The sequence below is a fragment of the Nycticebus coucang genome, chromosome 2 (genome assembly GCF_027406575.1).
Source record: "Nycticebus coucang isolate mNycCou1 chromosome 2, mNycCou1.pri, whole genome shotgun sequence".
In the NCBI taxonomy this organism is placed as follows: domain Eukaryota; kingdom Metazoa; phylum Chordata; class Mammalia; order Primates; family Lorisidae; genus Nycticebus; species Nycticebus coucang.
Genome location: NC_069781.1, coordinates 57,596,549 through 57,613,573, shown reverse-complemented (window position 1 = coordinate 57,613,573; position 17,025 = coordinate 57,596,549). Strand labels below are relative to the sequence as shown.

Below are 17,025 nucleotides of genomic sequence, written 5' to 3'. Positions count from 1 at the left end.
GGCGCTTTAACCACTGAGCAATGGGCGTCGAGCCCATATATCTTTTTTAAATGAAGTTTCTGTTGAGCTCTTCGGCTCACTTTTTATTCACATTCATATTGGATTATTTATGTTAATATTGTTGAGTTTTAAGTTTTTGTGTATTTTGAAAAATAGTCCTTTGTCTTTTGCAAATGTATTTTCTTAGTCTATGGCCCTTGAAAGTATCTTCTGCAGATCATTAGCTTTTTAATTTGGATGAAGTCCATCTCATCAATTCTTTCTTTCATGGATTGTGTTTTTCTTATTATTTCAAAAATGTCATCATCGAACCTTAGGTCATAGATTTTTGTCTTATGTTACCTTCTAGGAATTTTATACTGTACTTTATACTTAGATCATTGATTCATTTAGAGTTTTTGTGATGGTTATAAAGTCTTGGTCTAAATTCTCTTTTTTATCTCTTTGCATCATTGTCTTTTTTTTTTTTTAATAAGGATGTCCATTGTTTCATTTGTTGTAAAAATTATCTTTTCTTCATTGTATTGCCTCTGCACCTTTGTCAGAGATCAGTTGACTACGTGGGTTTATTTCTAAGCTTTTTATTCCATTGATCTATTTCTTTAGCCATTTGCCAGTGCCACATGTCTTTATTACTGTAGCTTTCTGTACATCTTCATGTTGGGTACTTTATTCTTCTTCAATATTGTATTGGTTCTTCTGGGTCTTCTTTCTCTACACATAAACATTAGAATCAGTTTGTTGGTATGCATGAAATTTTGGGATTTTGAGTGCTGGGATTTTGAGTGGGAGGGCATTGAATCTATGAATCAAGCTGAAAAGATTATTACGTTGACATCTTAACAATATTGAACCTTTATATCCGTGTACCTGGAATACTTCTTCATTTATTAAGTTTATCATTGATTTCTTTCATTAGAATTTTATACTTTTTTTTTAACTATTTATTTATTTATTTATTTATTTTTTGTAGAGACAGAGTTTTACTTTATTGCCCTCGGTAGAGTGCCATGGCGTCACACAGCTCACAGTAACCTCCAACTCCTGGGCTTAGGCGATTCTCCTGCCTCAGCCTCCCGAGTAGCTGGGACTACAGGCGCCCACCACAATGCCCGGCTATTTTTTTTTTTTGTTGCGGTTTGGCCGGGGCTGGGTTTGAACCCACCACCCTCGGTATATGGGGCCGGCGCCCTGCTCACTGAGCCACAGACGCCGCCCAGAATTTTATAGTTTTTAATATAGATTTCATATATATTTTAGTAGATTTATACCTAAGTGTTTTATTTTGGGGGACATTAATCTAAATGGTATTGTTTTAAATTTCTACTTTTGTTCCTTCTTTGCTAGAATATAGGAAAGCAATTGATTTTGTATTAACCTTGTATCTGCAACCTTGCTATAATTGCTTTTGAGTTCCAGGAGGGGTTTTTGTTAAATTTTTAAAATTTCCTATATACGTGCTCAGATTGTCTATGAACAAAGACAGTTTTATTTCTTCTTTCCCTTTAGTGTACATTTTACTTTCTCTTCTTGTCTTAAGCTCATTCGAGAGGACTTCCAGAATGATACTGAAAAGATGTGGTAAGAGGGCATGTTCTTGCCTTGTTCCTGATCTTAGTGGGGAAGCTCATAGTTTCTCACCATGAGTTGTGGGTGTTTTGAAGATAATCTCTATCAAATCAAGGCGCTTCTCCTTTATTCCTAGTGTTTATCATGAATAGGGGTTGGATTTTGTCAAATGCTTTTTCTGCATCTGTTGATATGATCATGTGATTTTTCTTCTTCAGCCTGTTGATATGTGGCTGAATTATATAGTAATTGATTTCTTAATATTAATTCAGTCTTGCATACTTTGGATGATCTCTCTAGGTCATGGTGTATAACTTTTTTTTTTACATTGTTAGCGTTGATTTGCTCATATTTTGCACATATGTTTGTAAGAGATATTGCTTGATAGTTTTCTGTTCTTTGGTCTTGGTTTTAGGGTGATGCTGGCCTCAAAGACTAAGTTACAAAGCATTCTTGTAACAAAAGCATTTTTGTCTTTTGAAAGAGAAGAGTTGGGAATTGATGTGATTTTTTCCCTTAAATGTTTGATAGAATTCACCAGTGAATATGTCTGGAATTGGTTCTTTAAATTTTGGAAAGTTAATAAATGTTGATTTAGGCAGTGCCTGTAGCTCAGTGGGTAGAGCGCCGGCCACATACACTGAGGCTGGCGGGTTCGAGTAAGGGCTGGGGCAGCTAAACAACAATGATAACTGCAACAAAAAAATAGCCAGGTGTTGTGGCGGGTGCCTGTAGTCTCAGCTACTTGGGAGGCTGAGGCAGGAGAATTGCTTAAGCCAGAGAGTTTGAGGTTGCTGTGAGCTGTGACGCCACTGTAGTCTACTGAGAGCGACTTAGTGAGACTCTGTAGTGAGAGCCTTAGTGAGAATTTGAATCAATAATTATTGATTCAATTTCAGTAATACATAGGCCTATTTAAATAGTATATTTCTTTTTATGTGAGTTTGGGAAGATAGTGTCTTTCCAGGAATTGGTCCATTTCATCTGGGTTATCAAAATTGTTGGCATAAAGATGTACATATTATCTTTATTATCTTTTTTTTTTTGTACACTATAGTGATGTGCCTTCTTTCATTTCTACTATTACTTATTTGTTTTCTCTTTCTTTTTCTTAGTCTGGCTAGAGGCTTATTAATTTTATTTAATTTTTCAGCAATCCAGGTTTTGGTTTCAGAGAATTTTTCTATTGATTTCCTATTTACAATTTCATTGACATCTGCTCTAATTTGGATTTTTTCTGCTTACTTCGGATTTAATTTGTTTTTTGTTTCAGGTTTTTAAAGGTAGAAGCTTACATGATTGATTTTTAGACCTTCTTTTGTAATGTATATATTCAATGCTTTAACAAAATTTTCCTCCAAGCACTGCTTTTGCTGTATCCCACAAATTTTGATGTCATGGTTTTATTTTCATTTAGTTTAAAATAGTTTTAACATTCTTTCAATATTTCTTCTTCGACCCATATATAATTTAGAAGTATACTGTTTAATCTCCAATTATTTTGGGATTTTTCCATCTGTTTTTAATTATTAATTTTTAATTTAATTCCATTTGGTCTGGGAGTAAGCATTGTATGATTTCTATTTTTTAATTGGTTAATGTGTGTTTTATGGCCCAGAACATAGTTTATCTTGCTATTTTTCATGTGAGATTGAGGAGAAGGTGTATTCTGCTGTTGCTGAATGGAGTAGTCTATAGATGTTAATTACATTCAGTTGATTGAGTTTTTGAGTTCAGCTCTATCCTTACTGATTTTCTGCTTGTTGAATCTGTCCATTTCTGATAGAAAAGTGTTGACGTCTTCAATTATAATAGTGGATTCATCTATTTCTACTTGTAATGCTATTAGTTTTTGCCTTATATCTTTTGATGCCTTGTCGTTAGATGCATACACTTTGTAAGGATTATCATGTCTTTTTGAAGGATTGACATCCTTTATTATTAAATAATGTCCTTTTTTTATTCCTGACAACTTTCATTACTTTGAAGTCTGCTCTGTCTAAAATTAATATATATCCTCCCATTTAATTTTAATTAGTGTTAGCATGGTATCTTCTATCTATTTATTTTTTATCTGTATGGATGTGGGTTTACATTTATAGTGGGTTTCTTATAGACAACATATTGTTAGGTCTTTTTTTATCTACTCTGAAAATCATTGTCTTTTAATTAGTTCATGTATACCATTGACTTTTGAAATGATTATTGACATAGTTCTCTGTATTCATTATTGTTTCTGTTTGTTGTCCAAGTTTCTTGTTCCTGCTTTTGGCTTCCACTCTTTTTTTGTCTTGTTGGTTTCAATTTAACATTTTGTATGATTCTGTTTTTTCTCTTGCTAGCATAATAGTTATGCTTCTCTTTTTTTCCTTTTTAGAAGTTGCCCTAGAGTTTGCAATATACATTTACAGCTAAACTTAATCCACTTGCAGCCAACTTTGTACCACCTCACAGGCAGTGTGAGTACCTTATAACAACAAATAATCTTAATTCCTTTATCTCATCTCTTGTTTGATTGCTGTCATTCATTTCACTTATTCATACCATACATAGTTAAATACATTACTGCTATTATTTTTAATAAGCTGTTATCTCTCAGATCAATTGAGAATAATAAAATAATAAAATAAATAAAATAATTCCTTCTATGACGCTCTTCCTTTCTTTATCTAGATCTGAGTTTTTGATCTGTGTCATTTTCCTTCCTCTAAAAACTTCTTGACATTTTCCGTAAGGCAGGTATATGGGTAACAGATTTCATAAATTTTGTTTGTCTGAAATTTGTATTTATCTTTCACTTTTGAAGGAACATTTGGTGAGGTACAGAATTCTAGGTAGTTTTTTCTCTCACCACTTTAAATATTTCTCTCTGTCCTCTTCTTGTTCTCAGGATTTCTGAGGGGAAGCTGGAGGTAATTCTTATCTTTGCTTTTCTGTAGGTAACATGTATTTTGTTCTGGTTTCTTTCGGAGTATTTCTTTATCTTTGATTTTTTTGTAGTTTAGATATGATATACTTACCTGTAGGTGTTTTGGTATTTATCCTGCTTAGTGGTATCTAATCCTCCCATTGTCTGTAGTTTGGTGTATGACATTAATTTGGGGAAAATCTGAGTCATTATTCTTTCAAACATCCTGTTTTTTTACTCTTTCTTGCATTCCCATTATTTGTATATTTTGTAGTTGTCCCATAGTTCTTAGATATTCTGTTGTTTTTTTGTTTTTCCAGTTTTCTTTCTTTTTCCTTTTTAAGTTTGGAGGTTTCTATTGAGCTCAGACATTCCTTCCCTAGTTGTGTCGAGTCTATTAATAAGCTCATCAAATGCATTCTTCAGTTCTACTGTTATGTTTTTCATCTCCAGCTTTCTTTTTGGTGGGAAGAGGGCTTTGTCTTAGAATTGCCATGTTCTGCATACATTGTCTATCTGTTCTTGTTCATGGTCTATATAGCATATTAAAAATTATTATTTTATGTCCAGTTGGATAATTCTAACATCACTGTCATATCTGTGTTTAGTTCTCATGTAAGCTCTGTCTTTTTAAAAAAACTGTGTTTTTTGCCTTTTAGTATGCCTTGTAGTATTTTTCTGATATCAGGATATGATGTACTGTGTAAAAAGATCTTTAGCAGTGCAGTGGTAAGGTATGGGAATGTGGAAGCGCTCTACAGTTCTATAATTAGGTTTCAGTCTCTTAGCCTATAACTTTCACAAGTATTTTTCTTTTTTAACTTCTTAGGTAAGACAGGTTGGCTAGGATGGGCTGGAGTTCTCTCTTTTTTCTCTCCCACATGGAAGGCTAGAAGATGTTTCAGCTGAATTTTTCTTTTCCCTCAGGTTACTTAGGCTCTGATAAAACTCTATTAGGTTATTCTCTATTGAACAGTTTCTTCTGATGGTGGACCTTGTTAAGAACAGAATGCTCTGACATATCTCTGCATGTTTCTTTTTCCCCTCCCTCTGCTATGAGCACACGATGATTTTTTTCCTCTGATATTCACTGTGAGAATCTGGGTAAGCTCCCGGATGTAAAAGTTAGAAAGGTATGAAGAGTCCCTATCATTGAGTCTACTTAGAATTTTTAATTCTTAGGCTTGTCTACACTTAGATACCAGCCACTCATTGACTATAGTTCAGATTTTTATACCCTAGTACTAGTTACCAAAAGCTAGAAGTTTTTGCTTGTGGGTTTCTGCCCTGTTAAGTTGTGATTCTCTCCATCTACCTATATGTCTTTCTGATTTAGGGAATAGCATTTTGATTTGTGTCCTCAGTTTTTTTATAGATCTCAGGAGAGTAATTAATTTTTCAGTTTGTTCTGCTTTTTATTAAATAGTTGTTAGGTTGGAATAGTGACTTCTAAGCTCCTCACAGGTCGGACTGGAAACTGCCGCTGTTTATAGTTTGGAGTATATTTTGCTTTGTGTGATTGTTGATACTACTCAAGAACTGTGTGTTAGATAAATCCAGTAATTTTCAATGCCATGGAGAACAGCTTTTTAATGTAATTTGTGATAAGTTCTTTTGGAAATTGTTGCATCCTCTTTCTTTTCTTTTTTTCTTTTTTTTTTTTTTTTTTTTTGAGACAGTCTCACTTCATCACCCTTGGTAGAGTACAGTGGCATCACAGCTCTCAGCAACCTCAAACTCTTGGGCTTAAGGGGTCCTTTTGCCTCAGCTTCCCAAGTAGCTAGGATGAAAGATTTCTGCCACAATGCCCGGCTGTCTGTCTGTCTGTCTATCTAGCTATCTCTATCTATCTATCTATCTATCTATCTATCTATCTAATCTATCTATCAATCTATCGAGAAGGTCTCGCTCTGGCTTAGGCTGGTCTCAACTTGTGAGCTTAGGCAATCCACCCACCTGGGCCTCCCAGAGTGCTAGGATTACAGGCATGAACCACCACACCCAGCCCTACATCCTCTTATTTTTAGAGACTTTGAACTCTTTTCTTTGACTTGTCTCAGAATGAAATTCTCTCATGTTACCTTTGGAAGAATCACAGATCCGAGTCTGATTTGGGTTTAGCCTGATATACCAGGAACAGAACATAATTGTTATCTTATTTAGATTTCTCCAAATTTAAGTGCCCTCTTTCTTTGCGTCTTTGAACAGGGGACATCTGTGGTCATTTCACATCTACTGGGGCTTCTCCAAGCTCACGTGACTGTCCTCTTCTATTCTGATCTATACCTTCTTCTCATCCGGAGGTTAACTTGGTTCCTTTGAGGAGGAAGCGGAATGTGAATGACAGTTTCCTTCCCTGAAATTTGCTGCCAGTCTTGTCATCCTTTGGCATTTTCTAACTCTGACATGGCATTCTCACTTAAATTGAGTGATTCTTCTTGGTCCCTGGATGAGAATGACAGTCTGACTTCATTATTTTCTCCATTCTCAGGCACATGCAAATTTTCCTGATCCAGCTGCTGCTACCTAACCATATGCCTGCTTCAGCATTAGGTAATGAGTTGTATTTTCATTTTTATTTCAGAGAAACCTTATCCACACTTAACAGGCAGCTTTACTCTGAATGAAATCTTTAGCTCTGTGTTCTTTCTTCCTTTTTTTTTTTTTAAGTGATCATCGTTTGATTCTTTTCATCTAATAAGTTAGTTTTTGTTCTACCTCCTTTAAATTTATCCCTAGATGCTCAAAAATATATATGATATACCCAATTATTTGATATATAAAATGTGTTTGCCTTTTTCTTTCCATTTCTTCTTTATTTTAAAAACATATTTCTTATAAAGTACCTGGAGTAGTGTTAGCATTTATGCAATATAAGACGATTAACTGAAAATTGTGAATAATAATGGAGAGAAATGGTATCTGTGCTTATTACACATTCCCATTAGAAAATACTGTGAAAAGTATGGTTTGCTATATTTTAGATACTCCATAATTACCGTGTGGATGTGAGTTGTTATGGTAACTGGGTTCCCCCCCCTTCTATTAAATAACAGAGTAAATGGTTGCTTGAGATGTGATTGAATTGTCAGCTTTCAAGCTAATGTTATCCTGATGGGAAACAGGGTGGAGGAGTGGGTGAGAAAGAGAAAGAGAGGGAGAAATGAAAGGCGAGAGGGAAGGGGATAGAGAGACAATATTATTATGAATGTCCAGAAAGCACCTACAAAAAGATGTTTTTACTTTAGAAAAGCATCCTCTCTCTCTTCTTCTCAATATTTGTCAGAGGTCAGGAATAACAAAAAAATTATTTTGAGCCAACAAAATTACTAATGACAGAGAATTGAAAGCTAATATTTCTTATGTATAAGCAATGGAACATAGAGTGGCTTTGGGGGTCTCCAACACTAAGTGCAAATGGTTTTCTCCTAGGGATGTGTGGGAAGAGTGTGTGTGTGTGTAAGACAAAGCTAAATGTAGCGGTCTAGTGTTCATCAGTGTGTCTGTGTAGCAACTGAAATTAAATACTTTTATTCTTTGATAATATTATGTACATCTGATGAACATGAAAGATATCTTTATGAGATGGGGGTTTTAAAATTAATAGCAAATATTTAGTTTTCCTGTAAATTTTTACATGCTGCTCTGCCTATCCTAGTTTAACGGTCAAAAAAGACTCATCAAAACTTTGTGTTACTTGACTTATAGTATTTAATGAAGGGCTGTTAAAATGAGTATTTCTTGTAGATGGAGTAATCATATTTGTTAGAATCACCCAAGAGGCAGAATATTTCAGGTACTTAATTAGAACCTACGTGATATAAATAAAGTTTAGGGAATTTAAAAATATGAAGCTTATAATACCTGCTTTAATATTTTGCCTGGTCACTCGCTGTTTTTGTCTGGAATTAAATATTTCCTGGCTAAAACATTTTGGACATGCTTTTATAAAATTTCAAATAACTGTTTCCTCAACAACTCATGTTTAAGTTTAGCTAAAAGCCCAACACCATAATTTTGTGTGATTACTCACTCATGATAGTATGGTTTTCACATGGTAAGAGTTTTGTGTTAAAGAGAAAAAACTGTATATTTATTTAATTTTATTCAACTCAGCAAGTCCTTAATTTAATCTTTGTGTACAAGACATTGTTATAGGCAACATGGGAGGAATTCCAGCGTAAGGGGGACATGATCTCTGCTCTTTAGGATTATAAGAGAATAAAATCTGTATGCAAAGAATCTAAGAGATCTCTGGAGTGTTACAAGAGAGGCACATGACGTGCTGGAAGTATAGAGTGGGAGAAATTATTTCAGTAAGTAGATACAAGAGGAAGACAGGGCATTGAAGACAAAAGGTGTGGTGAGTCAAAGTCCTGTACAAAAGTATAAGAGAACTGTGGGAATTGGTTGGTAACTCAGTGCAGCCAGAATATGAGTTATATGAGAGAGAGAGTAGCAAGAAACCAAGTGGGATAACTGGCTGGAGGTCTTGGCCAACAGTTATTTCTTAAAGTGAATAATGTCCTTTTGATTCTAAAAAAACTGAACTAAGTCCAGGAGTTTGGACTTTATTCATTTAAAGAACCATTCAAAGTTTTAAAAAGGAAGTTCTGTGCTCATGTAATAGTAGCAGCACCATTCAGGATATGATAGAAGGAAGAAAGATACTAGGCTGTTAAAGAGATCAGTTATGTGGCACTATTGTAAGCTCAATAGGAATTAGGACTAAACCAATGAAAGCGGGGACGTTTATAATAAACAGTTAAGGAGTAGACCTGAAACTGGAGTTAGGACAAGGGAGAGCCCAGGATAAATCACAGATTTCAAACCTGTGTAACTGGGATATCAATAGGTGATCCTGACAGAAACAGGAAAGATGAAAGGAAGAGTGGAGTTTGCCTACATAGAGCGTGCAGAGTGCACAGCGAGTTTTCAGCTTCATGATTTGAAATTATTTTGTCGATTGTGTTTTCTCCAAAGGCTTATCACAAGTATAACAAGTTAGATATAATTTTCATACTTTATAAATGCTAATTGAATTTATTTTTCAATCTAGCAACATTAGCCTAAAATATAGACAATATAGATGGCTATACAGTATATTAAATTGAAGTAGAGTTCTAAAATAAGTTTTTGCAAAAAGTGGTCAGAGGAGTCCCTTTTGCCTGTGATGCCCCTGCGACATAAGGCATGGCTTTCTTCAGGCCATTCCTTAAGTCTGTCTGTATTAAGCAAAAGAGCAAGAGAGTGCATTTTTTAAAAGAGATTTATGCACACCTAAGTCCACAGAACACTAAAACTGGGGTATAATCGCATAACACATGGTGGCGGGGTAAGGCCAGCATCTAGGCTGAAGCATTCTGCTGTGTCCCTGCACCCACCTTGGGCTGTAGTTGGCACAGCAGGACGAGGATTAGCTTTAGCCTTCAGTTTATAACCTCTTTTTAAATAGGTTTGCTGGCATGAGAGTCTTCATTTTTAGAGGCTCAACATTTGATTTGCTCCTGTTCATTTACATTTTTTCCACAATCCTTTCCCTTTTTAACTGAAGTTTAAGAAGCAATTGAGACCATTGTTTCTCCCCTAAACTGCTCTTTTTGCCAATTTGCTGAGAAAATTTAAAAATATTTTGAGGTTCTGCAACAAGAGATAGAAGTTTTAGTTGTAGTGTTAGAGAGTTGTTTCTTTTAAACCCAGGTCTCAAAATAGAGCTTAAAGATAGTTAATATATTTTATTAAAAGGGAACAGAATTGATAGGGAAAAAGTTAAAAGAAGATTGCCCACATTTTGGAAACACAGCAGAGCCAAGAACTGATTAATGTTTCCCCCGCTGGAAATATGGCCAGGTTATAGTTTTTTTCCTGGATAACAAGAGAAGCAAGAATTAGAGGGACCCATTCCTTCAAGGATTTTTGTCGACATGTGGACAGGGCTCTGTTTACCCTGCTTGGCAGAGTACTTAATCAGAATAAGAAAAGTCCTGTCTTTATAACTTTTTTAAAAGTTCATTTCATGGTCTGAGTATCTGTTACATATACTGTTTGAGTATCTAAAAAAAAAAAACAAAAAACACAGCAGTGTCACAAGAGATGATAGATAGTTGGAACTAATCTCTTTGTTCTCTTCATTCCCAGGTATTCTTCTTAATTTTGCCCTATAATCTATTTGTGCCTGTTTCTGGCTCTCTTATTGGCTAGAAAACTCCCTGCAGACGCAGATTGGTTGATAATCCTCTCATCTTCCCCCATTGCCTTGTGAATAGTAGGCCCTCACTGAAACTGGGATTAAGAAACAGACCTGAGGCCATGAGAACCAACTATACTCAGAGAGGCTGTCGTCTTCCCTATCACAAGGCACTTGAGAATACTAATTCTTCTAATACATACAGTGTCCTTAAACTCTAATGACCATAATTCAGGTATAATTAAATATAAAGTTGTATTCTCTTTTCTTTTTTGGTCTGTGTGGGACACAGACTGAAGTTGGGTTGTCTGACTTTTGGTGAGACGAGTTACAGGAAACATGAAATGCGATGCACTGTGACTGTTTTTCTTGAGTGATCTTTCTTTAACAGAACAGACCTTGGGAAGATTTGTTGCAAGATAGCTGTACACTAAGAGGTAGAAACAGAAATGACTATGAAAACCAGATGTTTTGTCTGGGCTCTCTGTTGAGAAACAGGGTTTCCGCCTTGACATATGTCATTTTTCTCTTGTTTACCCACACTGATTAAAGGGCATTTATCCAGTGGTAGTGCACAATTGCTGTGAGCAGTGCTCATTTGCATGCTCTTACTACCATGGTTTCTACACAACATGATATTTCTGTTGGCAATTTAAGTGTATTACTTCAGAAATTGTCATATTGGAAATCCAGGACATGAGCAGTATTTATTTTTATTTAAAATTACTAGGGTGATTTGTTAGACAATGCCTAGTTTCCTGACATCAGCAAGAGCCTTTACAGAGTTTCCCCCCTAATTTCCAAGGACAGGTTTGTATTACATATACATTTTAACTTGTCATTATCGTAGGATTTTATTTGCTTTAATTTAGAAAATTCCAGGTTTGCTTTGTTTTGTCTTTATAAGCTCCAAACCTTTCTCCTTTGGAAGTAACCAAAAGATATTATTTGTGGTTCTGATCCTGGACTGATTTTAGTTTGTTTTTAGAACCTAACCACTTAAATAAAGGGAAAGAAAAAATTGATGATATAGTTTTACTTTTATTATTTTAATATGGTATAGGCTGATATGTTGTGGTCCATTTTTCCCACAGGTTCATATCCAGCTTTCAGAGTGGCACCGTGCAATTTTTCTTCCACAGGCCTGGCTTGCATATATGAGTCGAGCTTATCATGCTATTTTACAGGTAATGAAACCACAGGATATGTTTGCTTTGGGGGAGCATCTCCTTATCTGAAGTTTTGCTGCAAATATGTGTATAAAAGCATTGGAATAGCACTATCAAAAATTCAGTGGTTATTTTTACTCATAAAAGAATGTGAGGCATAGACAAGTCAGCTCCATTTTCAGTTTGAGTCTTGAGGCCTCAGATCTGTGCCCCCCACATCCAGAATTCCCGCTAAGGGCCACTCTCCTCCATCCTGCTGCCTTTTGGACATCCCCACTTGGCTGGCCCATAGCAGCTGGTGAAGTGCGTCCTAAACTGAGCTCATAGTCTTCTTTTATGCCTTTGCTTCCTCCAGCTGAACTTACTCTCATCTTCAACCTTATCTTTTAACCCTTCCTGCAGACTTTTATGTCTCAGCTTTCCAAAACTCAGCGAGTCTTCCCTACCCTCTTAGCTTTCACACATACTGTTCTTTCTGTCTTTGCTCACCTAGTTTCTACTTGTTCTTTAGATCAGTTTCTCTGGGCAGGCACTGGATTCTGTGCCCCTCTTGTGTACTTCCCAAGTATGGTGCTTCCCTTTCTGAAGTCTTTGTTATGCAGTTATTTGTCTGTGGCCTCCACTTGTCTCTTTGTTCCTTAAAGGCAGAAGCTGTGGTTCCTTCTGTGTTGTCTCTGGTACCTGACATCAATGTCTGAAACATAGTAGGTGGTCACTAAATAAGTGAGATATACTCAGTTTGGCTTCATTTGATCCAGTAATATTGTAAGTCATAGTTTGTGAATTTTTAAAATGAGAAATAATTTCAATCACTTAGAGAATATCTGAACAGTTAACACTATAAGAAAACAGCTAGTTCAATTTTTTTTCCTAGCTTAAAATTCATTTATTTGTTTTTAGTTTTTATTTTTTTTTATTATTAAATCATAGCTGTGTACATTAATGCGATCATGGGGCACCATGCACTGGTTTTATAAACCGTTTGACACATTTTCATCACACTGGTTAACGAACGTAGCCTTCCTGGCATTTTCTTAGTTTTTGTGTTAAGACATTTACATTCTACATTTACTAAGTTTCACATGTACCCTTGTAAGATGCACCGCAGGTGTAATCCCACCAATCACCCTCCCTCCACCCACCTCCCCCCTCCCTCCCCTCCCTTTCCCCCTTCCCCCTATTCTTATGTTATAACTGGGTTAAAATTCATTTTTAAGACCAATTGAAAAGCTCTGATGCTATTTAAGTACTTTATGCTTGAGGATAAGATTTTCATGGAGGCTCAGGAAGTGTGGTGTTAAGGTTAAAGATCATGACTGTCCTAAAAAATTTAGTAGTAATGTGAGTGGCTCGGATGGGGTGGGAGGAATGAGCGTCTGTGGATTGGTGTTTCTATCTCAAATTAGAACTGCTACAACCTATTTTATTTAGCCTATATATATCACAGCTGCATCTTTGGCGAGTCTGATTTAATAGTGCTGCGTAGGGGACCAGAAATCTCCACGTTTAACAAGCTGCCAGGTGATTTTAATGCATTTAGTCTACCAGCCAAACTTTGAGCAACAGTGTTGTAGATGATTCTCCAAATGGCACTGTAATTCACATTTTAAAGATGTTCCTTTGAACTATTGTTTTTTTACTCAACCTTTAACCTTAGAAGCATCTGGGTACCCAATATGTTTTGAGTAAATGCACAAGTGAATGACTGACTGACTCATGTCTCTACATGTTTTTTTAACATTATTACACGTACCCATAGCAAATTATAGTTTTTATTCAGGAAGCATTGCAACACAGAATATGTACTTTTTTCACAGTCATTTTTCCCTAAGTAATTTTGTAGCTTTCTTTTGCCAAAAATGTACAGAGTATTTTTGACTAGACAAGTCCCACACTGAGTGTGTGCTATAAAAAAGGAATCCCTCCTCCTAATGAACTCCTAGTCCAGTGGGAGTTTCTCCACTAGCAAGTCCAGTAAAATATCCTGAATGCTTTCATAAAGGAGGTAGAAAATGCTGCAGGCATCTCATGAAGAGAAGAATAACTTCTCCTCCTATAGAAGGAACTGAGAATTTTATTATTTTTTAGCGTGAAAGACTAAGTTGAATAGGATTATGGTATAATTCTCCAGATGACTTGCAACTGATTATAAAAAACAAACAAACAAACAAACTCATGAAGACCAGCCTGAGCAAGAGCAAGACCCTGTCTCTACTTAAAATAGAAAAAATCAACCAAGTGTTGTGGTGGGTACTTGTAATCTCAGGTACTTGGAAGGCTGAGGCAGGAGATTTCTTGAGCCTAGGAGTTTGAGGTTGTGGTGACCTGCAAACTTGTTTTATATTTTAAAGGCTAAATCTATTTATGAAAAATCTCCTAAATTGTAATAATTCTGGTCAGTTATTCTGCCCTTGTACTTTTTGTAGGTGGTGACATGTACCTTTAGGGTTTAATATCTCTTTACTTTGGATTTCTAGTAAGTTCAGTACCATTGAGAATTGGTGACAAAAGAGGTGAAAATGAAAGAATGGACTATAATAAGATTTTCAGTATTACTTGAAAGTACATTAGTACATTTAACTTGTTTAAGTTTTTCAAATGAGTCCACACACTTAAATAGAATTTATGGCATCTTAGAAGAATTGGAGCAACTGCCAGACTCCTTGTCTATATCAAGAATTTAGAAGATACTTTTTTTGTATAGGAGTATAGTTACTTCCATCTGGCGCTAGACATATTTTGTAGCATTAAACTAGAAGATCCTTTAGAGAAGCCTGTTCTATTGAATTAAACCTAGTGGAAACACTAAAAGGTACATTCTCCATTACTTCCTGGGGACTGGTTAAGTGAGTAGGTCTGAGAGTGAACACTGCTAATGGCTTCAGTTTAGTCATCCCCTTCCAGCCTTGTTTAATTTTTACACAAGAACTTGGGGGTTTGAATTAATAAACATATCGAAGTAGTTGACATGGAGAGATATTTGGATTTCTTCTAATTAAGGTGAAAAATTTAGATACAAGCTGATTGACACTACAGAGACCATTTTGGTAAGGAAGCCTCTACAGTCTTCTTTACCTTCCTGCTCTTCTGTGATGCTGAGGTTAAGGTCTCCGGTGTTGTGAAAAGGGCTCTTTGGGATTATGAAGATAATCTGAGACAGGAAAGGTTATCTATTTCCTGAGTTGGTCAGCTAGTCAAAATAACCTGAACTCAAAGTCACAGTCAGGAACTGTGGCCCCCAGTAAGTTACTCTATAAATATTTGTGAGTTTTGTTTTGTTTTGTGGTGTCTGTGTGTGTGTTGTGTGTGTTTAACTGGGTGAAATCACTGGCTATAATTACTGAGCTCTTGGTTGCATAGGCTAGAGATAAAATTTAGGAGGGATGAATAGATTGATAACTGGAATCTATAGGCAATCCAGGAATCTCAGTTTAGGTGATCATTTTAGTTATAGCTGTTAACCAGAAGCAGAGATGACTAAGTTGAATGTGATTGGATCTCTATTGCCAATAACATGAGAATGAAAGGCCAAGTTGATCTGCATAAATAGCTTAACATGGATTGGAGAGAAGGTGTTAGGAAGACATTCCAGAGGAGGGGATGGAAAGGAATAGAGACAAAGAAAGGAGACAAAGGAAAAGAAAAGAAAAAAGGAGTGGAAAGGAGTCTACTTTGTTACAATAGAATGGCTGTACTAGTTTATCACTACTGGGAAGAGTACAAAGGTAGGCCTTTTTGAGAAGCTACACATATTCTAGTTTGCTTATGTTTTGTTTATTTCTAAACAGATTTTAACCTTCTAATTTCCTATTTCTTTTTTGAAAAAGCATTATAGGAAATGTTTTAGAAATCAAGAGCTATAATTTACGAAGCTTAATTAGCAGAGAGTGACAATAAAAATTATTTTCTATTTTGCTTTACCTGCCCTCCTACGAGGTCAATATCAAATATTAATATTATATCAAATATCTTACTAGTTTGATCATCTCTGATACCTTATTTCAAAAGACAAAGTGAAGAATGAAAGGGCTAGGATTCTATCTTTGAAAATATGGAGATGGATATATTTGAAGTAAACAAACTATGAAGGATGTGAATAGAGTTCACATCACATCTCAGAGCACCTGAACTTATGAGCCCCAGGGCACTATGAGCCAGAAGTTCTGGTCACTGAAAGTATATACAAGGAGAAATACCAGGACTTTATAGTCTGAATATTTTATTTTTAGAAAATTAATTACTCCATGAAATTATACAGATTAAAAGTATGACTTATTTCAGGATAGATTTAGATATATTCATGAAAGATGGTTTTATTAGAAGATAATAGATGGGAGATAGAGAGTTTTAGTTATTGACAACAAATGTAGTAATGGTAGCAATTTGTTATCAGGCGCTGTATTTAATAGACACTTTTCACATTATTTAATGTGATTTTTTCTCTACTCCCATGAGATAGTTGTTAGGTGTATTTTATAAATGAGGAAACTGAAGCTGAGAAAGGGAGAGTAATTTGTCTAAAGTTATATAGCCAATAAGTGAAAATGGCATAAGGCCAAGGCATTCTGAGCCACATCCCTAGCACTTCACGTCGTATTGCTTCTTTCTCTAGGGTATAGAGAGATACATACTTTTCATCTATAGAATGTATATACAACCCTAACATCAATGAGGAAAAGATAACCAATAGAAAAATGGCCAGAATGGGAAATCCAGACACACATGTGACAAGATGTTAAATTTCATTAGTAAATAATGAAATAAAAGTAAAACCTTAGTTCATACCATTTCACACTAGAATGGTTAAAAATTAAAATCCTCACAATTCTAAATGTTGATGAGGATATGAAATAACCAGAACTCTTGTTTACTACTCATGAAAGTGTGAGAAGTGGCTACTTCTGAAGTTGGTTGGACATTATGCTATAATAAAGTACAGCCTGAGTTCTTGTCCAATTTAGGGTCCATCAATAGTCAGTATTTTAATTAAATTTAAATAACATAATTGTTGGTGGAGGAGAGGGGAAAATATCTGACCAAAATAATCTTGAGGGTAGAAAAAAATGGAAAGTATAAGAACTTTTAGAAGGCTTTGTTCTTAAAGGGACAATATTAGCTATATTTTTATTTTATGGTAGAAATTGGGAATTACATTTTTATAAGTTCACTCAAGAAATAGAAATATAATGTGG

General features: G+C 35.4%; 1 protein-coding gene across 5 annotated transcripts in view; it reads left to right on the top strand.

Moving 5' to 3' along the window:
- The window catches only part of FOCAD (focadhesin), a 329,244-nt gene that overhangs the window by 233,058 nt on the left and 79,161 nt on the right, over positions 1-17,025 (top strand). For 4 of the 5 annotated variants that reach the window (XM_053571636.1, XM_053571657.1, XM_053571675.1 and 1 more), the window contains one exon: positions 11,759-11,851. The exons of the other annotated variant lie outside the window; for it this stretch is intronic. In XM_053571636.1, the coding sequence (XP_053427611.1) occupies positions 11,759-11,851 (93 nt within the window). The remainder of the gene's footprint in view (positions 1-11,758; positions 11,852-17,025) is intronic. 5 annotated transcript variants of the gene reach the window in all.